This window comes from Leuciscus leuciscus (genome assembly GCF_965113295.1).
Source record: "Leuciscus leuciscus genome assembly, chromosome: 19".
In the NCBI taxonomy this organism is placed as follows: domain Eukaryota; kingdom Metazoa; phylum Chordata; class Actinopteri; order Cypriniformes; family Leuciscidae; genus Leuciscus; species Leuciscus leuciscus.
The window spans coordinates 22,610,827-22,636,072 of NC_138743.1; the positions used below are offsets into that span (position 1 = coordinate 22,610,827).

Below are 25,246 nucleotides of genomic sequence, written 5' to 3' on the forward strand. Positions count from 1 at the left end.
AAATATTAAAACATTATAGTAAAAAAATAAAAAATCTCATCAACATCTAATTCAACAAAAAGAATAAAAAGAATCGCCACTGTAATTTAAATCATCATTATCTTATCCATGAAAGATAATCAATTTATCTCCAATCAAGTAAATGCAGCAGCCTTGGTGAGCATAAGAGATTGTTTATCACACAAAATACGTTTTCATACATGTAAGCCTGCATAAAATATAAATTATTGTGTAAGGTTTGGCTTAACATCACAAAGTTTTTTTTCTGAAGGTTACTTTAGACTTATGAGTCAAGTTTAGGTTGAATTTTTTATTTATCAGATTCCCAGAAATTGATCAAACAAACACTGAAAATAAATAAAAACCAAGGACTGGAGAAGATTCATGGAACATTTGGAGCAATAAATTCAGATCATCCTGTCACATGAACAAAAAACAAAACAAAATGCTGAGTGATGCAGCTCTTCAGAGGAGAAATGGTTTTGTGAGCAGACCAGGAATGTGTCCCGCGAGCTAAAGGATGCATGATCTGTAAAACAGGCAACCTTGAGAAATGTTTCACATGGGGATAGAAGGTTCTTCGCAAAGTGGAAAGATTAGGTGAAGTGAGTGTCCCCCAAAAAGGCCCTTGCCAAAGGTCACACCTTTAATACTTAATTCCCTTGTAAGGATACACTTATAGACATAAAAGTGAAGTTCTTCTGCATTGAGCAAAAACCTGGCGTGCCTTCCTAGCTCGAATAAGTATATCATGTACATGAATTTGGGCACTGGAAAGAACAGTATGGAAGGACCCTGGCTCACTACACTTGCATACACTACACTGCATTCGAAATCGCATACATCCCTACTATATAGTAGGCGAAAAACAGTATGTGACAAAATAACTATGTCCGAATTCACAGTAGGCAAAAAGTTCCCGGATGATCTACTTCTTCCAGCAAGATTCTGAAGTGTGCATATGATGGACGCTTTACTATCCCATGAGGCCACAGGAGAGGATTCATGAATGGCAGTGAAGCGACGCAACTGATGCTGGCAGGTCACATGATAATGACAACATGGCGAATGTAGTACGCCAGATTATATTCATACTAAACACGTTCAAACTATACAGAACATACATTTTTAGCGGTTGTGAAGTATTTACTTATTCAAAATAAGTACCCACTCAAGAGAGTATGGATTTTGGACACAGTTAACATTATTTATGTTTCACGATTCAGAACCTTTGTGGTATTCTCGGTGCATTGTGGGACTTTTTAGGGAGTGAATGTTTCAGTGCACTGGAAGGATTTTAGGATTGAGACAGCCCTTAAAATTGCAGACTCCCTGATCAGTGCCAGACTAGTGAACTAGGGAGCTGCAAGAGACGCACCCCTAGTCTATCGCACCCCTAGCTGGAGTGTGTAAAGTTCTGTACACTGACTCCCTAAAACTCTTGTCAATTGTTTCATTTTCAGAATCCTGTGAGACATTGAAGGAAATGGTACACCGATGAGAAATATCATTAACAATGAGAAAGCCAAGTCTGACTTTGAATATTCCACTAAGTCACTTGGCTCAAGTTTTGCTATTTGAATCGAAAAAGCAATATATTTGACAAAAGAAAGAGCATTTGGAACTGTACAGTAGTCAGCTATTTCTTAACCCTCCACATTTAAAAAGACTCCACTGACTCCCTTTTCTATGACTTATGAACTTCAGGTTAATTTAAGGTACCCGTGGGACACTTTAGGTTGTTTTTCAGGTGGGTTATAAAGCTGTACTCCTCATACTTTCTGTTTGTCCAGTTTAACCTTCAACATCTCTTCATACAATGGAGGGAACATGCTTACAACCATATCAGCAAGTCACAGAACATTAGACCAAGAAAATATATTCTGAAATTTATGAGGAAACAAATTTATGACCTATGTCTCTAAAAGGACATATTTATCTGTCTGTTGATCCTAATGTTTATACACGCAGTCAGAGTCCTGGGTTTGGTGCATGTTGAAAATGGCTAGAATAAACTTTCATGTCGTTCTGATGAGGCCAGCAGACGTCCGAAGACCAGGAGAGAAAGAGCAGGAGTGATTTAGTCACAGAGGATTTAGCTGAGACTGATGGACATTTGAACAATTCATAAGGGCAGTATATGGAAAGGTGGCAGGCTGGCTGATGGGATGGTGTGATCACCACATCATCTCGTGGGAATCCTGACTTAGTTAAAGGATTATAAACGAAAGGAGCGAGGTGTGTAAGGTTGAAGGATGAGTGAGTCCCACATGCACTTGAGCACTTCTTTCTGTCCATAAACATTTAATTACTTGAAATAAACATTAACTGAAATAAAATAAAATAAAAGATAATTTTTTTTAAACTTTTTTTTTTAGCTAGTTGCCAAGGCAAAATGTCTCGTTTTTGTTTGGTTTAAGTTGAATTACTAAAATAACTAAAACTAAAAAGGAAAACTATATAGACATATTTAAAGGGAACCTATTATGCTAAATTTACTTTTACATAGTGTTTGGACATATATGTGTGTGGGAAGTGTGTGTGCACAACCATCCTATAATGGTTAGAATCCACCCACTCCTTTTTTTATATTCCCTTAAATCATAAACAGTGTCTAAAAAGGAGTCCTTCGCATTTTATATATTCTATATATTGTGACGTCACAGTGTGACAAGCCCCGCCCATGACTGGTGACTGAATCTACCCTTTGAGCTTAGAACCTTAGATCCTTAAGGTGATGATACACAGGGCAACTTTTTGAGCAATGTTGCCGTCAGCGGGTTACCGGGTGAGACACAGGACCCACGACCGATCTAAATTATCCAGATAGAAATTTGCTGCCCATTCTCAACAGGAAAGTGCCCAGGCAACATCGCTCTGCAACATTGCCCGCAGCAACGTTGCTCAAAAAGTTGCCCCGTGTTTCATCATCTTAAGATCCTCCTTTAGCTGTACACAGTCCACCATGTTAATATCCTTGCTATAGCAGTGGATACACAATAATTTCTCAGCTACATAATAAACAATCTAAATATTCAGTTTTTTCCAATCCACTGCCCTTTCCATTGCTTTTCTTTGTTAACGCGCTAGACCTATGCGCTAGACAGACGTGTTTGACTGTTGCGCTCGCGTCCCACAATTGGTCAATGGCCTCGAATCCCTCTAGCGCGTTTAGATAGAAAATAATATAAAAGCAGAGCAGTGAAATGCAAAAACGCATTATTTGGAAACAACCCCATACTGTTTTGTTGTAGTCGGAGTATCTAAGACAGGGTTTCCAGGTTTGCGTAACAAAAACAGCACAATTGCTATTCAAAACCTGCCCAATCACTGTTAAAGTTAGCTACTATAGCCCTAGCCCAGTAAAAACTGCGTTCCAGGGGGTTAAAAATCACTTTAACCTGCACAGACTAAAAAAACAACCCACGGCAACAGTGTAAAGTTGCCCACAGCCCTCTTCTGGAAAGGGGGGCGGGGAGCTCATTTTGCATTTAAAGATACACACACAAAAAACTGCCTGCATTTGCTTCCACACAGAACCTCAAATCTTTGCCCAAGATGGCAATTTTCATGACATGAAGCCATGAGGGTGAGAAGGTCAAAATGTGCCCTGCTTTCTTTCTCTCCCTCCCTTTGCAGTTTCCTCTGCTACCGGTGCAGTTGATCAATCTTAAACTGACCATGACTGCAGAACAGACCTCAATCAAACATGAAACATCCATGTGTCCGGAAACCTTATTCATGTGTTGCTGCATGTGATGGAGTAGGAAGCATTCTTCTTTCCCAGTAATGTGTTTACCTACTGTCATGAAGACTTCAAACACCATGACACAGGTCACACCTGCCATGTGTCCTGAAGTTTAGAGTTCACCAGAGGTCAAATTTTCTTCTGAATGCATGGTATCCACACAGACACAGGATGCTGCCGTTTTACTCAGTATTATATGTGTTCAAGACCATAAGAGCACCAGGATGCTTTTATAATAGTATTTAAAACATATTCATACTTTAGTGCTCTTTACACTTAATCATCATGACACATCTTATTCAGGTTGAAAACATATATAGGTGATTAAACTTAAAATGCTTCTACTTTGCTTTTTATTTTAATTTAATACTTTTGATTACACATTTTGTAATCAACATCATTTTTAATACAAATTTTTATTCATTTAAATTCAGTTTTTATTACATCATACTTTTACATTAAAGGTAGGCTACACTCTGTACCTTTTGGCACTCTGGCGGTTAAAAAACAAGACTGCATGCATGTTGCGGAAGAACATTGTTTTGGTTGTGCTTTGGCTCTGCGTGACTGCGGATGAATAGGGTTTGCGGCACCTGTGAACCTGTGTCATCTGAGCATGTAAGTACAATATTTTATGCTGTTGTTTTGATGAATTGGAAACAAAATTTTTAAATTAATGATGTTACAACAGTTATGAAGATTGTCTGTCTGATATGGTCAAACGTTGCAATTTAAGTTATAGGCCTAACTGGTATTTGGGCCAAATTGAGCATAGGTCTAATTTATAGATTATCACTGTCATCAACCAGTGGGCAACATAATTTCAAGACTCGCACACTAAGGATTTAGTTCTTTACATTTTTGAGAAGTTTCGGAAGTTGCAAAGTTCTTTCTTCCTTGATGCATATCTGAATGAAACTGCTTTTTAAATAAGAAAAAAAATGTAGGGCGGGAGTCGCGGGACTTTATTTTGTCCGTGGGGAATTGATTGGATGGTTTTTGGTTTGCATGACTGTGATCTCATGTTAGTGACAGGTTGCCCCATCCTCGGGCAAGTAAACACATTAATAAGAGAAGAGAAGAGAAGAGAAGAGAAGAGAAGAGAAGAGAAGAGAAGAGAAGAGAAGAGAAGAGAAGAGAAGAGAAGAGAAGAGAGTCACTGCAAGAGGGACGGGAAGTTTTTTTTTAAAGATTACTAGGGCACATGAATTTTTAAAAAAATGCATGTGTTTTCACTTTAGACCCCACTGAATAAGGCAAACTGATATGAAAAACAGAGCTTTCCTAGGATCTATGTTCTGTCAGATGTTAACACTTGCACAAGCCTCTTTTTTCAACATCCTTCAAACAGACCTAAACAATGTTCGTGAAACCCTTGGATCACATGCTGCTGTCTAGTCAACAAGAAAATAAACACATTTTCCCTAGACAGGATTCTGTGCATACAATTATTTCACCAGATCCGTAAAGGATACTAAAGTCCTGCTGAAGATGAGCACCAGGTGTTTGTGGAGGCCTCCTGATGGGTCACTGCGAGATGCTGCTGTTGATTATGACCTTTTAAACTGGATTCCTGAACTTTATAGGACATCCTGCTGTTCAGTTTATGGCCTCATTCACCCGCATGATTTGTGATAACTTTCTCATGAGTGAAGTCCATTAGAACATATGAGACTCTTTAGTCTCTGTATATTTGATTGAATGGACAGTTATATATTTATTTATATGTATATACAATACCGTTCAAAAACTTGGGTTCAGTATGAGTTTTTAAAATAAATTAATACTTTTATTCAGCAAGGATGCATTGAATTGATCAAAATTGACAGCAAAGATCTTAATAATGTTACAAAAAATGTATATTTCACATAAACACTGTTCTTTGACCTTTCTATTCATCAAAGGATCCTGAAAAAAGCATGGTTTCCACAAAACGATTAAGCAGCACAACTGTTTTCAACATTTATAAAAATCAGAAATGTTTCTTGAGCAGCAAATCATCATATTAGAATGATTTCTGAAGGATCATGTGACACTGGAGACTGGAGTAATAATGCTGGAAATTCAGCTTTGCATCACAGGAATAAATTACATTTGAAATAATATTACAATAGGAAACAGTTATATTAAATTGAAATAATATTTCACAACATTACTGTTTTTACTGTGTTTGATCAAATACATGCAGCCTTGGTGAGGATAAGAAACGTCTTTCAAAAACATTAAAACATCTTGCCAACCCTAAAGTTCTGAATGGTAGTTTATATATATATATATATATATATATATATATATATATGAAGAGTTCAGATGCAAAAGTGCCATCTGAAATTTTCTTCTAGAATGATCATTTTTATCCAGCTCGGATATTTAAGTTCAGTAATTTCACTTATATAACAATTAATAGATCATTTTCATTGTCATTTAAGTGAAATTACTGAATTTAAACATACGAGCTTGATAAAAATGATCATTCTAGAAGAAAATTTCAGATGGCACTTAGAGGCTTTTGCATCTGAACTCTTCATATATATATATATATATATAAACATAAATATCATATATACAAACATCCTTGATCATCTCCTAACAAGGTCTGGGATTAGAGGGTAAGCAAACAATCAGTTATCATAATCAAAGTGTTGGATGCAGAAGAAATGGGCAGGATTAAAGATCAGAGGGTCTTTGACCAGGGCCAAATTGTTATGGCAAGGTGACTGGGTCAGAGTATCTCTGAAATGGCAAGACTTGTGGGTTGTGGGTGGTGAGAATTTGTCAACAGTCCAAGGAGGGACAAACCACAAACCGGCAACACGGTGTTGGGCACCCAAGGCTCATTGATGCACGATGATGGTTATGGGATGAGTGTAATCTGCTGCATAGGGGCTGCGTAGCTGAAGACCAATCAGAGAGCCTACGATGACCCTGTCCACTGTTGAAAGAGCCTTCAATGGGAACACAAGTGTCCGAAATGGACCTTGGAGCAGTGGAAGAAAGTCACCTGGTCCGATGAGTCCCATTTTCTTTGGGGAAGTATGGAACCAGGATAAACTGTGGGCCGGACGATGACAAGCCGGTGGAGGGAGTGTGATGTTCTGGGCAATGTTCTGCTGGGAAACCCTGGGTCCATCCATTCATGTGGACGTAAATTTGACACGTGCCACCTATCTAAACACTGTTGCAGACCAGGTAAACCCCTTCATGAGAATGGTGTTCCCTGGTGGAAGTGGCCTGTTTCAGCAGGATAAAGCACGTCGCCACACTGAACACATAGTTCAGGAATGGTTTGAAGAACATGATGAATAGTTCAGGGTGTTGACTTGGCCTCCAAACTCCCCAGATCTCAATCGAATTGAGAATCTGTGGGATGTGCTGGTCCAACAAGTTCGATCCGTGGCGGCTTCACCTCGCAACCTAAAGGACTTAAAGGATCTGCTGCTAAAGTCTTGGTGACAGATGCCACAGGACACCTTCAGGGGCCTATCTATCTATCTATCTATCTATCTATCTATCTATCTATCTATCTATCTATCTATCTATCTATCTATCTATCTATCTATCTATCTATCTATCTATCTATCTATCTGTCTATCTGTCTGTGTGTGTGTGTGTGTGTGTGTGTGTGTGTGTGTGTGTGTGTGTGTGTGTGTGAATGTTACTTGATATAACAAGTTAGTCGAACAAAATTGCATTACATAAGTTTTTTTTAAATACCCACAAGGCATTTAGAAACTTTATTATGCAGATCGCCAGACAGCCCACAGTTTTTGTTGTCTGACAATGTTTACAGGATGTTTCTTCACCTTAAACACTTGTTTTCCCTGCTAGACAGACATCCGACAACATGTTTACACATTGTGAACTCGAAAAGCATCAGACAAAAGCATTTCCACACGATTAAGAGGTGAGGAATGTTGTTGTGTATAATTGAGGGTCATCATGGTAGCTTTTTCTCGCCGTCTTTCTGTGTTTTCCATGGATGCCACTCCTTGATCTTTATGGGCAACACTCCCATTAGCCCAGCAGGAGCTGGGACGGGGACGCGGCCCGTGTTTTGATGTGGTTTGGACATAGACAGTTTGCTAGGGCTCCTGAATACCGGAGATGTTTTCCCTAGCCATTTGCCTCAGTGCTCTGTCGCATTCTCTCAGCAGTTGTTTGCATCGCAATCATCCCGTGCAACCATGAGGAATTCAAACCTGAGGTGCTTTAAAAATTCTTTCCCCCCTCAAAGCTCCAAACTAAATTTGAGTGCACCCAGCAAGCAAATCCATTATAAAAGGCCTTTGAATGAGTAAAGAACTTTTCAGTTTGAAATGTAAGTCTTGCAGATGTATAATTATGATAGAGGATATTAACTTTAAAATGTTTGCTTTATATAGCCTCATAAACATTTTGTAGCTTAATGATTACATTTCTGTCTGGTGAATCTAACATTAGGCTTATATTACAGATGTTTAACCTATCAAAAAATCAAGAGACCTAGAACTGGGCATCTTGGAGAGGTTATGCAGACCAAAAGCAACATATTGCTCCTATTCTTATTTACCCATTATTTATGGTATTGCACATGCATAGCAGCGAGTCGGATTTATGGCTGTGAGTAAAAAGCATATTTTTTACAATTAAAAATATCTATTTTCTATTGTAATATATGTTCAAAATGTAATTTATTCCTGTGATGGTAAAGCTGAATTTTCAGCTTCATTACTCCAGTGTTTAGTGTCACATGATCCTTCAGAAATCACTCTAATATAATGATTTGATGCTGATTATTATCAAGGTTGAAAACAGTTGTGCTGCTTCACATTTTTTTTCTGGATTCTTTGATGAATAGAAAGTTCATAAGCATTTAACACAACAGCATTTATTTGAAAATGTCATTATTACTGTCACTTTTGCTCAAATTAATGCATCCTTGCTGAAAAAAGGATTGATGTATTATTTAAAAAAATCTTACTGACCTTGGACATTTGAGCAGTAGTGGTTTTTGTTTTACGTTTATGAAATGAAATCTGGAAATCCAGTAACTGTGTATGGGGTAAAAACTATATGTACAATATACTGATGCAATAATTAAACTAAATAATAATAAATGCTTTATTTATTAATAAGTAATTAAATAATTTAAATAACACTGCATTGTGGATGGTTGCCAGGGCCTTGTTATATGGAACCCATGAGTTTTTATGGTATTCAAAGCAAGTCTGCTTGTTTATTAATAATAAAAAGTAATAGAAATGTAACAGCACACCTCTCCTCAGCAAGCCACATTATTCATATCTGAAATGTAATATTTGCTGTTTGTGATGTGAACAAACCTCTCAAGTAAGAGCATTATAGTGATACTTGCCTAAGGAAACACCACAAAAATAAAAAAAGAATACTTTGGAACATCTCATATCTTTTTCCCCCCAAATGAAATAGGTTCTTGAACCTTCTTTAAGAGAGGCGATACTGCTTTCTCAATCAAATGCGTCCATACGCACGTGTTACCAATAAAGGCTTCTTTGTCATGAGGGAAAGAGGGACAGGAAGAGAAAGTGAGTGAGCGAGTGAGTGAATGACAGAGAATGCAAAAAACAGCAGTGAAAACACTGCCTGCATGCCATTAATAATGAGAAACACAAACAGTGGATGATAAAACTGTAATGCAGAGTAACATCCCCCCTGCGCAGAGGGCATATGAACACACAGGAGGTGTCACAGGAACATCCGGAAGATTTATTACTCTGAATTCCCCACGTCTCTATCCGGAGACCTGCTCAGTCCTCACACACACACACACACACACACACACGATAGTGCTTCACTATATTAGTGAAGACATTGCATAGACTTCCACTGACTTTATATCAATCCAAGCCCTACCCTAAACCTACCAAAAAATAAATAAACATGTTGAACACTCGATTTAAATAAAAACATATTCTGGCCAATTTACAAGCCTTTTAACTAGTAAGGACCAGTAAAATGTCCTTACTAGTCAGTAATCATAATATTTCACTATATAAGTGAGGACAATCGGCCTTCAAACGTATAGCCACACACACACTTTTACAAAGCAATTCAAATGGGGACATACCATAAACAGTTTTTACATAAAGCTAACTATAGTTACTATAGCTAATGGTAACTTAATTAAAATCCATCTAGATTCATTACAACTTTAAATGAATATTAGAATGAAAGAAATATTATAAATTTTTTTTATAAACAAAGCATTTATTTAAAAGACAAAGAGGATGGAGTACATATTAAACCGTTTAAGATCAGCACATTAGTGCATTGATTTGAGGCAGAGCCAAACTGAGCTGTGATTGGCCGATTCTGCTTGGAAAGAGAACAGAACTCAGTCCTGGTGTTTTGTGCGCTTGGTCTCCGGTGTGTCGTTTTGCTGGGAGAAGTGTTCCGACAAGGCTGCCAGGGCACGGTACCGATGGGAGATGCTGTTCTTCACTTCTTTAGGCAGCTCAGCATAACTGCCCACAGAAACACAGCACAGAAGAAACAGAAAATCAAAAGCAGGATCAAATCAAAAGAGCTTTGAATGGTTCTAATCATTTTATCTGACAGCATTCGATTTGAGATACCGTTAAATAAATTGTCTATAATGCTTGTGTTCCCTTATCACTGATTTAAGTTAATATTTCATTCTTTAAAGATAAATACAGCAATTTATGCATTCTTACACTGCGATCACATAAACTCTAGAAAAAGTCTATCATAAATAGGTGTACATTTTGTTAATCAAAACACATTGGATTTAATTTGACCGATACTGCCACCTAGTGGTGAACCTGAAAAACACAATTTAAAAAATCTTATTCTCCTCACGTTTTTTCGTAACCATCAGGCTGGAAACAAGGATCCCAGCCGAAATCCCTCGGACCCCTGGGCTCAACAATATGGCCCTGAAAAAAATATTATTAGAAATGTCTGAGGGAAGAATCAAAAACCTACAGGCTATTGGGTTAACACAGCATAACACAGTTCCCACAAAAATATTAAGCAGCACAACAGTGATAAGAATAAGAAAAGCTTGCATATTAGAATGATTTCTGAAGGATCATGTGACACCGAAGACTGGACAAATGATGCTGAAAATACAGCTTTGCATCACAGTAAATAATATTTCACAATGTTACAGTTTTACTATATTTTGATCAAATAAATGGAGCCTTGGTGAGCGTAACACTTTTTTTAACGACCCCCAACTTTTGAATGGTAGAGTACATTAAAAATCTGTGCTGCTTATATACAGTACATCTCATCTGTCAATGGATTTAGTTTATGTTTTGATAGTGATATTGGAGACAGAAATGATGGGGAAAAGAGAGAAGGAAATAAGATGAGATCCTTAAACTTGTATTGCCTGTATGAGCACCAAACCTCAATGTAAAAAGCACTATATCTGATGGGACAGTAAATAAACATGCTCACCTCGGTTTTTCCTCTGAACAGCTGAACTGGCTCCTCTTTTCCAGCACAGAAAGCAAATGTACACAGAGCCCAGGCTGATTTATCTTCAAAACCTGCCAGCAATTTATACAATCCTGCAAACATATTAAAGAAAACAGCTTAATAATTCATATTAATTCAAAAGATGTAGGCCAAATCTTTGTCAAAGTGTCATACCTTCAGGCTTCAGTTTATCCAAGAACCATTTTCTGTCAAAAGAAGACAAATATTTACTGTATACCATGCATTTAATTTTATATTTACAGCATATAAAAGGAACTAGAGAGAGACTCACATGTAAGGTCCTGGTAGTCCTCCTAGTGCCTTGAAGCACAGACAGGTGTCCTCCACCAGCACTGGCCCATCCACCTTCAGAGAAAACACACAAGATCATGAGTGAGCCGAGGCATCAACCCAGTGAAAGCCAGTGAAAAAGTGTGCAATATACAAACCTGCTTGACTGCTTCTTTACACTTCTGTATAGAAATCTCATCGGGTTCTCCCTGATATTCAGGCACTGTAAGCCACAATCACATTACAAATACAGCAACAGCATGTTTGAGAAGTCAACAAAACATAAGTATAACAGTCAAATACTTACAGTCAATCTTCTTAGAAATCAGTTTGTAGGGAAATTTGTCACCAAGGATCTGAACTACCTGTTTGAACAGGGAACTATTAGATTCAATTAGTAAAATAATTTTAATTGCAAAAGCATATACTGTGTTTGACTCAGTTTTAATCAATACTACTAACTTCTGCTGAGTCATATTTTAATTAGACTGAATTGTGGCCCATTCCGGTGTTTTTATTTTTAATTGTCTACATAATGTTAACATTTATTTTTACCGTTTATTTCTAGAAAATGTCAAGATCATGGTTTTAATCTGCATTTAGTTTTAATATGCATTTTTGCGAATCTTCCTGAAAATTATTATAAAATAAAACAGTTAATATAACATTTATGTTTTGTAGCCCGTTTGTGGGAATAGCTCAAATGTGTGCAGTTGATAACTTGAATCTAAAAAAGAAAAATCCTGTAAACTATAAAATCCGCTAACTAACAAACTTTAGTCGTTTATTTAGCAGGACTGGACATGGAATATTTATGAAGCTGCCATTACACATTACATGTGAGGAGAGGAGAGACTCATGCACTGCAAGACGATTATTCACATTCTGTTTTACGTTGTATTTTTACTGGATACTTTATGGCTGGTTCACTATTATGAAATCACTATTTACTCTCACCTCTTCCAATTTTTTCGCGTTCCCGGTAACGAATACCACAGTTCTGCCGGTAGGTACTGCCATGCTTCAGCCTGTTTCGACCCCGCAACAACACACTGTAGGAACGGTAAAAACATTCGGGCTCTGTCATGCCATAAACCAATCGTATTCATCGATCTACAGCTTCCACCAATCAGTGAACGCATATACCACACTCTGGACACCCCCCCACACACACTTTGACCAATCGCTGCTTGTTCTATATCGTCCTTCTGTAAAATCACTCCGGGTGGAAAGTGCAAAACATGTGGGAGAGCGTCATCACATGTCAACGACTGCAGCATAGAAATCCTTATCTTCAGTAGTATTTACCCTCTATATATCTTGGTAAAGTTTTATCTGCCTGCAAAAAGTTATAATTCATCAGTTAAATCTAAATAAAGCTTAATTGAGAGGGGGCTTGAGTATCCGATCCATAAGCATGAGCTTATTGCCTCGCACCGCTGAGGAGTTCAGCTCAGCCGAATACTGGGAGCGCTTTTTCCGTAAAAGAGGAGAAAAGGCTTTCGAGTGGTACGGAGACTACAACTCGCTCTGCGGTGTACTACATAAATACATTAAACCCCGTGATAAGGTAACTATAATTTTAATAATGCCAGACTTTTATGACGAGTGGATAGTGCCACGGATAACATACCGAAGTCGACAGTCGTGTACTTTTACGTGACAGAAGGGGTACGCCGCACCACAGACGCGTGACACCAACGTGTGACTCCAACGTCGCACCACAATAAATGAATATCTATTTTTCGCCCTAGCTTTTCTTATCTTTCCTTTGTTGTCTTTTCTAACCAATCATTCTTTTCTTGTGTTCTGCTGACATTGAAAATACAATTGATACAAATTTTGTATTGTATACAAAGTTGTGTATGTCATTAATGTCATCTCTGAATGGTTTACGAACATAATTTTTTTTAAAATAATTCACTCACATTCTACTGGATATGAGGACTATGCAAATTATACACCATCAAAGTCACAACTTTTTGCACAATTATTAACAACAACTTTAAAGTTGAACAGATAAATTAATTAATTGTAATCTATAAACATAATATTCTGGAATGTGTCATTCTGAGTTTTTACTTTTGAAGGTGGTAATAATTTTAATTAACACAGTGACCATAATGGGCGAATACACAATATGAAACTATTCACAATATTGTTTATAGGAGAAGGTGACAAAAAAGTAATTTAATAGCCTATTATTTTAAAGAATCAACAATGAAAAAATATAAGACAGGGAAATAGTCTTTTACTCACAAAATACAAAACAATGTAGGTTCATGTTCAAATGTTCAAAACTAGGGCTGTCAGTGTCGACTATTTAATTTTTGGTCAAAAAGATAGATCTGAAGTGAACAATATAGCCTTTAGTATGACTTAAATACATATTACGAATGAGGCAATATAATTGGTTCAAATAAAGTATTAAAAGTAATTAATTATATTGTTTTATTTAACAACACTTAAAATACATGAATATGCCTTTATCCACATACAACTGACAGCCTATCGCGCCTTTATCACACTTCTACGTTCAAAAAGCTTAAGCAAATAGTAGCAGCCCCCAATCAGGCAAAATTAATCAATGAGGCCATTTTTTAAAATGTATTTTATATAGGCCTATAAGTTTTTTTTTATATAATATATTATATATAGCCTAAGATTTATCTTCATTACCTAGAGAAATAATTAAACAAAAAGTAGTCAAAACACATCTAACAGAACACAGCCTAAGTTGTTTATTTTTTACATTGTGTTCTTATTTTGTTTAATTAACGAAATGTCAACCTTCGTCTTTATAACAGAAGATACAATACAAAAATCTTCAAGATACAGCCATATACAATCTTCACATGTATAACGGATTGTCACCTTATAAACAGTCATTTGTGTGGTGGAATAAGCAATGCTATGCTATGGTTACCGGTAGTATCTTAATTTAAACTTTATTTTATTATTTTATTACAGTAGTTCATTAACTATTTATGCTAACTCAACTAATTTAAAGAGCTGGATACTAATTACTATATAAATAATGTCAACTATTAAATGTAGGCTATTGATTAGAGTTGCCATAGACTAAAGGATTTTTATAGACTAGTAGTCATTAATTTAAGCAATTAGGACTAATCACACGTTTATATTCAATCCTGGGTGCATGTAGGCTATAGCCTATAGCGCTCAAGCGCATGCATAAAACTTGCCGCAAAGCACCGGCAAAAGTAGGCTAATGATATAATAAATGTGTCTGAAAAAAATAATGAAGCATTTTAATTGTTTATTAATGAACTAGTCTTTTCTAAATCAGTGTAGGCTGCCTGCAAACATATCTCCATACATATCCGCTGTAATGTAGGTGCGCCTTTCATACGGACAGGATAAATCAGACCGTATTTGCTTTCGATTAGATTTTTTTCGTTGATGGATATTTTTTTTAAAAGCTTTATATAGATAGTTATATTTCTCATGTCTGTGAGGCTTGTCTATACACTGTTTTTCAGTTCATTTTTGAGACGCGCTCCAATAGAGATCATGAAAGCGCGTCCTGTTCGTTTTATTTTATTTTACAAAAGCACAACGTTTTCTTGTTGTTGTGAGTTTACACAAAACAAAAAGCAGTTGCGACTGATGTATTATTATTTTCTGTAAGACCAGAAATGATGGAGTACTTTAAGTTGTTTCCACTGTTGATAGGAAAATGCGAGTGATGGCACCGGCGCCGTCATACAGTGCTCCACACTCCGCACAAACACTCGGATATGCGCTTAATAATAGCGAACATTTATCTAGGTTAACGTTAGAGCGAGCAGCCATGCCAGACTGATAAGTCCTCTTCGTGTCTAACAAATCAAATTATGTTGCATTTTCTTGCGCCAGTTTGAAAAGGGTGGCTGAAACACTTAGCTTATACAAACGCCCAACGCTGGTGTTTTACTTTAAATAAATTCGTTTAGTCTTTAAAATAAATATTGTTTGTGGGATAATTAATGCCACAATAATTTGTTTATTTTATTGGCTACTTTTATTTTTCATTTTTTTTTGCACTGAATAGCCTACCATTTAATAATCCAGTTTGATGTGTTCATTTAGACTGAATTTTGGCAGTTAAATGACATCTATAGATACAGATTTTATTATTCCCATCATTCCAAACCTCAAAACCTATTGATTTAGTGATCACTTGATCTGTTTTGTTGCACTATAATAACCCTGATGTGGAAATTCCGTTTTACACGTCAACTTTATTTTGTTGTTGGCATATATGTGCAGTTATGTTAAAAAATCTGCTGTTTTCATTGTTTTGAGATGATGATGTTAAATTATTTTAATTAAAAAGGTAATATAGGCTATATTTAGTTTTTTTTTTTAAATCTGTCATTAATTTTACAATAAAAATACATTGCCAATGTGTAAAGGATTGCCCCTGAGCCTATTGCAAATCCAATCTTACTCATGCTATTCACTTTTCATAATCAACATGGGAAAAATAACATTATAATATTGGGACGACGTGTGTATTAAGCGTCTTATTAGGCGACGTACTGAGGGACGACGTGTGTATCAAGCGTCTTATTAGGCAACGTGCCTGGTTCAGACGTTATGATTTTTTATACATTTCTCACGTACGCCGTCGCCACGTCGCCGTAAGCCTTACGGCGTAAGGTATACGTTACTACTGTGACGTCGCCATGACGTCGCCGCCGGTCTGTCGTTTGACGTCTCTATCAATCCCATTCAAAAATAGACACGGACTGACGGCGACGGAAGGGTAGACTGCTCCTTCGCCTTCTTCAGTGTAGTCTTAGAAAAGTCACTATCCACTCGTCATAGACTTTAAAGATTCCTGATGCTCTCATGTCAAGTTCAAATATGTCATAATACCGTTCAAATGTTTGGGGTCAGTAGGAGATAAAAAAATAAATAAAAAAAGAATGCTTTTATTCAGTAAGGTGTAATGTGATCAAAAGTGATAGTAAAGACATAGTATTACAAAATATTTAGTGTCTATTACTTTCTGTTTAAAATAAATGCTGTTCTTTAGAACTTTCTGTTCATCAAAGAATCAAAAAAAAAAAAAATCATTGTTTCCACAAACATATTAAGCAGCACAACTGTTTTCAACATTGATAATAGTAATACCAATTCTTGAGCATCGAATCAGAATATTAGAATGGTTGTAAACTATAACAGAAATAAATTACATATAATTTAATAAATAGAAATAGAAAACAGTTATTTTAAATTGTAATAGCACAAATACAGTAGAACATTTTTTTTCAAGTTTTTTAGGTAAGTCTAACAGTAATTTTCAGGCAGAGAAAATGAATAATAAATTTAAACTAGCACTGCATAGTCTTCACTGTATATATTAAATATAGATTTATCCTTATTAAAGTTACAAAAGTTAATTAGTCAAGAGCAGCAAGTGACTTTTGTTTGATTAAAATTAAAACAAAGACAGCATGAGGTTTATTAGGCTGCTGCCACTTTAAGAGCTGCACGGATCCAATATACTGTTACACATGTTTTATTTCTCAACTGTTTATGATCACTCAAGATATAACACACTATGTTTACTTGAATACTCGCCTAGACAGGCATTTTTTTATGTGAATATGTCCGTTCAAGCACAAGAAGCCGTGCAAAAGTGCTCAATTCTGCATTTGCACGCTGTCTGAAAAGTGGCTTTTAGAGCGCCTGCTTCAGATGTGTGCCTCTTTCGCGTCTTATTGCGCTTGAATATTTAAATTGGCATTGGAGAGTCCTTATTGTCGAGCCCTGCTTTGTGTGATGAACAGACTAAAATTTAAGTCATTTAAATTTCACTGTCACTGGAACAACTGATTCATTTTAAAGATCTGACTCTAAAGCACGATTCTCTACTTCTTTCACACTTTTGAGCTAGAGAAAAGCTAGAGTATTTCAATATTTTTGGTAAATAATGACTAACTATTTTTAAATAACCAATTATTCTTTAGGAACCTAAATAGGTAGGTTGTACAAGTGTTACGTAAACGTATAAGTAGAATTGTAACTGTTGACCTGCAGGTGTTGGTGGTCGGCTGTGGTAACTCTGAGCTGAGTGAACAGCTCTATGATGTTGGCTACCATCAGCTAACCAACATTGACATCAGCGAGACGGTGGTGTCTCACATGAACCAGCGGAATGCAGAGCGCCGTCCTGACCTGACCTTCCAGCAGGTGGATGCCACCCAGACAGGCTTTGAGAGCGGGAGCTTTCAGGCAGCCCTAGATAAGGGCACGCTTGATGCCATGGCTTCAGAAGAGGACGGTGCTCTTGCAGGCAGGATGCTTGCAGAAGTTGTCCGAGTTTTGAGTGTTGGGGGCCGGTACGTTTGCGTAACATTAGCCCAGGAACATGTCATAAAGCTGGCCGTGGAACATTTCGCTCAGGGCTGGGCTGTACGAATTCACTGTCTATGTGGACAGCAGAATGAAGTGTCCGATACCTCCTTCGCCCTCCCTGTTTTCGTTCTGGTCTGCACCAAATTCCGCCAAGCGCCTCCGTTTGCAGTGCTTGAGCTCTGTCAGGGGGAGGATGGCGCTCCAGTTAGACTCGCATCAGTACAGGAACTGTTGTCTGCTGTGAAGGAAAGGCAGGCCTATAACCTAATGCTTCATAAGCTCAGAGGTGGAACAGATGCTAGCAGCACACAGTCCCTCACACTGTGCCACGCAGCCACCGGCCAGCCACGATACACTCTGACTGTACAGGACAGCCTGCCTTCTGCCAAGCTGCCACGGAGTAACCACTTTGCCATCTTTATCGGTGAGCATTTGGTTCTTTTGCCTCTTCATTGTTATTATCATTGTCATAGGCCAAGACAAGTGTAATTACCTGTTTTACTGAGTGCAACAGTCGAGTTCTGGAAGTAAAAATACCATTCATTTACCCAATCTGGGAATTGATTTTTAATGATAACTTATGAACCATTTAAGACCGACCTAATGTGAGCTACAAGGTTGTTAATCGATGGTCTATGCACACGTTATTTAAACTTTAAATGAAAATGTGAAAAATTGAAAAACTACATTATCCATGATTCTGCAAGGAAATCATGGATCCCAGGGAAAGCAAGAACTGATAAGAATGTAAATGTATACCTTGAAATACAATGTAAGTCGCTTTGGATAAAAGCGTCTGCCAAATGCATAAATGTAAATGTGAAATGTAAATCTCCATGAATCAACAAGCAAATCACATTCACACCAAAAAACACTTTAGTTTCACTCCCATGAAGCACTGTGAAGGAAGTAGAGTCAATTTTTAATTCAATGGTTTTAGATTTTTCCATAATTTGCAATGATTTGTGAGGTTGTAGTTATTTGGGATGTGCTGGAGGAGACTTTACAGAGTGCTTGACTCTTGCATTGTCAAAAAAATTGATGCACCGCTTGATGGAAATAACATCACAACATTTATTCATTTTTGGTCAAGATCTTGTATTGACAGCGCAAGAGTCAAGGACTCTGTAAAGTCTACTCCGGCACATCCCAAAAATGTAACGTCTGGACGTGGAGGTGCCAATTCATCATGCTCCCTCCCAACCATTCTTTCACAATTTGAGCTTGATGAACCTTGACACTGTCATCCTGGAATATGTCCATGATGTCTCTTCCTACATGGTTGTTTAAGAAATGAAAAGCTACACACTCAATTAGGGTTAGAAGAACTGTTGCCAAACATATAACATGCTAGAAACATTATAATCACTGCAATAATCATCCAATCATAGACTCTTAGCCTTAAGCATTTCCCAATTAAACAGCAACTTTTTTTTATTTTTAGTTCCTCAGGGCCGTGAATCTGATTGGTTATATGGCTCAGCTGAAGGTCGGACTCAGCTAGCGTCCAGTGCAAAATTCAGACGCCTGGTCATTGTGGCCATGCATCGAGATCAAGAGTATGAGGACATGCAGGCGGTCCAATCAGAGCTCTCTCCAATGGTGATGGAACTCGCTCCTCCTGGAATGCCAGCCAATCAGCAGGTGCATGAGAATAACATGCAGCTGTATTGCTCTTTATCTTGTCTTCATTCCTCACTCATGCACTTTCTCTTTCACATTTGCTGTGGTATAGGTGCCGTTCCTGTCTGTGGGAGGAGACCTGGGCTGGAGGGAGGTCGTTGGACGAGGGCTCAGTGCTTTGACTGGAGAGTACTCTGTGGAGGATGTGAGAGGAGAGGATGGTCACCTCTATCGCAGGCTGATCTTCATGAATAATTCTCAGCTGGTGCAGTCAGAGAGCAGACTCCGGTCTAAAGCCACAGGTGCAGTTACAGAATACCTGGATGCTGAAAACAGCTGTGTTTGAATTCTGCAATGTTCACAGATAGACTGAAGACTTACGTCAGTGTTTCGTCTATTTCTTTAGCTTCTTCTACTCATAAAAAGAAGAACAAGAAAAAAGCCAAAGCATCTGTTTCTGAAGCCCCTGCTTTAATGGAAGCTAAAGATCGCAGTGTGGACAGGGGTTTTCTCTGCTGTACACACCATGAAGTCATGGTGGCGGGTTTTGCCATGCTAGGAATGGATGCAATCAATAGTAAAGGTAAGTGTACAAACATTAAAAAGCTTAGAAAAAGTTTGAAGCATTTACATTAGGAAAGTATCGTTATCCTTTTTATACTGTACTTTATTTGATGTTAAAATAATTCATTATATCCTGGCTAAATATGCAGACAACAATATAAGTCCTGAAGTAGACACTACCATTCAAAAGTTTGTGGTCGATAAGATTTTTCAATGCTTTTAAAAGAAGTCTCATCAAGCCTGCATTTATTTGATCAAAAATACTGTAAAAACAGTAATATTGTGAAATTTTATTACAAAATAACTGTTTTCTGTTTTAATATATTTTATAATGTAATTTATTCCTGTGTTGGTAAAGCTGAATTTTCAGCATCATTACTCCAGTCTTTAGTGTCACATGATCCTTCAGAATTCATTCTAATATGATTATTTGGTGCTTAAGAAACAGCACTTATTATAATCAATGTTGAAAACAGTTGTGCAGCTTTTTATTATAATATCAATTAATAAAATGTAAATTTCTTTAAGAGTTTTAACTGTGGTTCTTTTGAAAAATTAGTTTGAAATGTATCATTATTATTTTTGTTGTTCTGATTGCAATTTTGCTGCTACTAGTACCATAGAAACAGAAAAGAATAGTTCACACCCTCAAAAAATAGGTTATAATGTACTCACCCTCAGGCTGTTCCATATGTTGTTGTTTTTTGTAGAAGTAGAAATTTTGGAAGAATTGTTATGCAGCTCTTGAAGATGAATGATGTTCATAGTGACCAGGGGCTATAAAAAAAGCCTAAAATAATCACGATAAAAAAATAAAGTAATCCAAAAGACGTGTGTTATATTCTATGGTTATATTGCAAGTTTAGAGGAAACAACCATTAGAGAAGGGAAAAGTCACTGTTCACTAGGGCTGCAATTAACGATTATTTTGATAATTGATTAATCTGTCAATAATATTTTTGGTTAATCGGATGAAAAATAATTTTACATAAAAAATTGTTTTAATAAAAAAATTATTTTAATCCATTCTTTTGTTATTCCACTTCCTGCCAAATGTTGTTCTCAAAACAATGTGTAATATAAAACCTATGAAAACAAATATAGTGAATGTATCTATGTAGCCTATGCTGTACATTATAAGTAAAAAAAAAGGGTTGAAACATTACATTCTAGACCTAAAATCAACTGATTGCTTACAATTTTAAAGCAGAAATTAAAACGACTAAATTAAAAATGATAATAAACTACAACAAAAGCACAAAATGTTAATTTTCACAAGGTATGAAGAACACACACAACATAGTAATTATAATACATTAATTGGCTATACCCAGAGCCAGATTGGGAGAATTCAAGTACCGTAATTATCACAGTATTCATATACACAGATTACACCACACTTCTCTCCAAAATGCTCACGTTAGTTAGAAACGTGAAAAATGACGTATTTTAGTGGCCCACTATTAATGCTTTATTGCATATGTTCACTGATAATTTTGCCATTCCCTAAATCTTGCATCTAGCCTGTACCCAGGATTCACAGAATGGCACAGCATGTTTGGCTACTACAGTACATATGTGAGAACCAATGGCATTTTGCTGTAAATTGAATGTCAGATAGCTTTGGTAAGTGATAACTAGTAGATTTCGGTCTGTTCCTCACACAGAGCTATTGTATGAGTTCAGAACACTGCAAAAAAGAGCATTAATCATATTGACCTCTAGTATGGTGATGAATGTCAGTCCTCCTCAACGATATGCATAATTCACAAAAAAGTCTGTTCTAATTAGTCAGTCACATGTTCTCCAACAGATCTACCAGTATCCGTGTTACTGGTGGGACTAGGTGGCGGGGGTCTGCCCCAGTTTCTTCATGACTTTGTGCCTTGTGCACGGGTGGAAGTGGTTGAACTGGACCCAGCAGTGCTGGAAGTGGCTCAGACCTGGTTTGGATTTCAGACTGACAAGAGGCTGAAAGTTATACTGGGAGACGGACTGGAGCACATCAAAACACTGGAGAGCCAAGGTGAGAGAACATCGAAACCTTTTTGACCCTAAGTCCACAACAATATTTGATGGCCTATTGGTCATCTATTTTATGGAGAAGAGATGGAGGTGGATTTGGGTTTTAGCTGCTTTGCTCTGCTCAAGACAACCTGTTCTTTCTAAAATATATTAAATTTTTCTGCACTCTTTATAGGGGGACATTCTTTTGATGTCATCATGTTTGATGTTGACAGCAAAGACACGACCCTGGGCATGAGCTGCCCTCCATCTGCCTTTGTAGAAACATCACTTCTGAAGAACGTTTACAGCTTATTAACCCCTCGAGGTAAGCCCTAAAAGAAGTTTTGAAAAGTTTTGATTTTGAGATGGGTAGTAAAATATACATTTGTGCTGTAATAAGTGGTTGTTTTCCATGATCAATCTTACTTTTTCCCATCCCACAGGACTATTTATGTTGAACCTTGTGTGTCGAGACTCGGCTCTCAGGATGTCAGTTCTTGAACGTGTTCAAGCCGTGTTCCCGCGCGTGTTCTCTCGTGGAATCGAGGGTGAAGTCAACGAGGTGCTACTGTGTTGCAGAAGTGCAGGAGAGGAACACAAACCTCACAGTGTTCCACAAACATTACAGCAGACAGCAAAAGACCTACAGAAGACACTATATGCAAACACCCAGACTGCACCATGTGTGCCTCAAATAGACATTACTGCAATGCTGAATGACCTGAAAGTCATCTAAAGGTGTGGAGAGAAATTAAAAATAATAAAACAAATAGCTGATTTCATCTGTTATTCCAGTCCCAGTCTCTTGTTGGCATATAGTCTGGTCCATATTGCATCCTATTGTTGAAAACAACAAAACGTCGACTTAGAAAGGAGGAGATCATCTGATTGACCGTTAAGTCACCATTCATTTTTTTGATGGAATATTGCAGCTTTTTTTATACATTATTTATCCGCACACATCAATATAATTTTGTGATAGATGATAGCCTTCTCTTCCAGTGCTTTTAAAGAAAACACCAAAATACTATTTAAAAATGTTCAAAAGTATTTGATCGTGTTAAAAAAACTATACCAAATATTAGCATTGATGATCTATATCTAAAAGGAAAGACTAACATCAAAAGGCTTCATTTAAAGACCCACATTATCAATAAAGTAATTGTCTTACTTCATAGGACAAATACTAGCAAAATAGGGAATACACTTAAGGTTCAGATAATAATAAGACTCCCTTACTATGTCAGTAGCCTACATTTTATCTTGCTTTATTGTTTTCATGTTCAAACAAAGAAGAATTGTAATGGTCCTGAAACATAAATAATAATAATAAAAATAATAATATAAAAATATTAAATATCTCTTTGTTTGTTTTATTCCTTCTGAGATATGCCTTATAATAACATATCAACTATGTTCATATAATTTAAGGTTTTAGGACATTTTTACTGGTTGACAAAAGTATTAATTAAATGTACTGCTGTAAATAGAAATTCACTAGTGTTTATACAGAATCAAACTATCTGGCAACCCTATAATGGCTGAGCAGTGTTATTTTTACTGGATGAGTCTACTGTTCTGACATGAGGGTGGATGCACCCTGCAGTGGCATTCACTGTCCTATCAAGGGGTAAGGCCATAAAAAAAACTAAATTATAAACGAATAGTATTAGCTACTACCTAGATGTGCATAAATGTCCTAGTTTCTAATGCTATTCAGCTCTATTTATACCACTTCACATGTATGTTGGATATTCTGGTGCTCCAGATCCTCGTTTCTGCTGCTCCATATCATAATAATAGTATGTGTTTCCGCTATTCAAATAAATGAGTGATTGATGGAAGTAACCACGTGTTTATATTTGTTTTTGCTTTCACTGACATTTAAGATTAACCGGTCGGAACGGACTGAGTTTTGTTTTATATATATATATTATGAATATTATGAATACATACATATTTTAGTCTGTATGTATTCATTCTGGTCTATCGTTTTTAGATTGTGAAAGCATTAAGCAAAGGGGCAGGGTCGCAAGCACGCGCCGCACGCCACTGCTGGTACGTCACTCTGCCTTTTTCCTTATCACTGAATTCTGATTTTTTTAAAAAAAAGAAAAAAGTATTCCTCATACATTAATAAAAAAGCAATAATAAGCAAAAAGAGCAGTTGAGTAGCACCAAATCTGTATCTTTATATTCCCCTAGAGGAGTGGCGTCTGCGCGAGCACGCGCAAGCGCGCTCAACGAAAAACGAACAGTTGGCTGTCAGGTTTCGACCACAAGTTGAGTTCAGGGCAAATGAAAACGGAGATTATTTCGATGATTAAAACGGCGAGTTTCAGTGAATATAGTTTATTACGTTTCTTTATTGCCTTATAGTTTCTTTCGGCTCGTCGTGTATAGAAAGGGGTGTGTGTTCTTAAGTTCAGTCACTGCTCAGTGTCCTGTAAGTTACACGAGCGCCGTTACTCTGAACTGCTCCGTCTGTCAGGAGGACCAACGCTCGGAAAACCAACAACAGGTAACTTAATTACGTTTTAAATGTACAAAGTTAAATTATTTTTATGTTCATTACATACACTTTGTACAGACAAAACAAAACAAAAACAAAAAATGTATATCGTCAAGTAACGCAGTATGATTATAATAGTGGTTTTGTATGTCACCAATAATTGATTAAGATACTAACGTTATGTCTGGATAAAAACTGAGCTTATTTAAATTTGGCAAGTTGTTTCTCTCTCTCTCTCTCAATATGAATATATATTTTTTATATATAACAAAGGTTTGCTGAGCCCAGTGATTCACGCGCCGCATCCTCGCGGCTCCGTAACCATGGGCAACCGGGGGATGGAGGATCTCATCCCGCTGGTGAACCGCCTGCAGGACGCCTTCAGTGCCATCGGACAGAGCTGCGACCTGGACCTTCCGCAGATCGCGGTGGTCGGGGGGCAGAGTGCGGGCAAAAGCTCTGTCCTGGAAAATTTCGTGGGCAGGTATGACACCATCATAACTGGGCACTGTCTAGATAGCCGTGCATTATAATTAATAGCTCAGTTCACCATTCCAGGGAATTGCAAAGACGTTATTAATGCCAGTATTATTGGTCAAACCAATGAATGTAGGGTTTCAATAAAAGGCTGATATCAATATCTGGGTGGAGTCAGGATGACTGAAGTA

At 37.1% G+C, this 25,246-nt stretch overlaps 4 protein-coding genes across 8 annotated transcripts in view; 2 read left to right on the forward strand and 2 right to left on the reverse strand.

Annotated features, from left to right (window-relative positions):
• Positions 1 to 25,246, reverse strand: part of LOC309481799 (uncharacterized protein) — a 232,292-nt gene that overhangs the window by 27,145 nt on the left and 179,901 nt on the right. The window lies entirely within an intron of this gene.
• Positions 9,411 to 12,588, reverse strand: itpa (inosine triphosphatase (nucleoside triphosphate pyrophosphatase)). The gene is made up of 8 exons (XM_082146938.1): positions 12,461 to 12,588; positions 11,811 to 11,868; positions 11,662 to 11,726; positions 11,505 to 11,578; positions 11,387 to 11,418; positions 11,192 to 11,304; positions 10,586 to 10,662; positions 9,411 to 10,230 (listed from the first exon to the last, which is right to left on the reverse strand). The coding sequence occupies exons 1-8, from the start codon at positions 12,521 to 12,523 to the stop codon at positions 10,101 to 10,103; spliced, it is 612 nt and encodes a 203-aa protein (XP_082003064.1). The 5' UTR covers positions 12,524 to 12,588; the 3' UTR covers positions 9,411 to 10,100.
• On the forward strand, positions 12,724 to 22,855 carry mettl13 (methyltransferase 13, eEF1A lysine and N-terminal methyltransferase). Its single transcript, XM_082146813.1, has 8 exons — positions 12,724 to 13,073; positions 17,555 to 18,296; positions 19,317 to 19,516; positions 19,608 to 19,797; positions 19,902 to 20,078; positions 21,873 to 22,085; positions 22,260 to 22,391; positions 22,510 to 22,855. The coding sequence occupies exons 1-8, from the start codon at positions 12,921 to 12,923 to the stop codon at positions 22,800 to 22,802; spliced, it is 2,100 nt and encodes a 699-aa protein (XP_082002939.1). The 5' UTR covers positions 12,724 to 12,920; the 3' UTR covers positions 22,803 to 22,855.
• The window catches only part of dnm3a (dynamin 3a), a 48,707-nt gene continuing 47,547 nt past the window's right edge, over positions 24,087 to 25,246 (forward strand). For 3 of the 5 annotated variants that reach the window (XR_014200098.1, XM_082146785.1, XM_082146789.1), the window contains exons 1-2: positions 24,091 to 24,587; positions 24,852 to 25,062. Coding sequence is in view for 4 of the 5 variants with exons in the window: in XM_082146785.1 (XP_082002911.1) it covers positions 24,902 to 25,062 (161 nt within the window). In the remaining variant the exon portion in view is untranslated. Of the gene's footprint in view, positions 24,588 to 24,851; positions 25,063 to 25,246 lie in introns of all 5 variants that reach the window. The other 2 variants (XM_082146788.1, XM_082146786.1) reach the window with 2 other exon arrangements.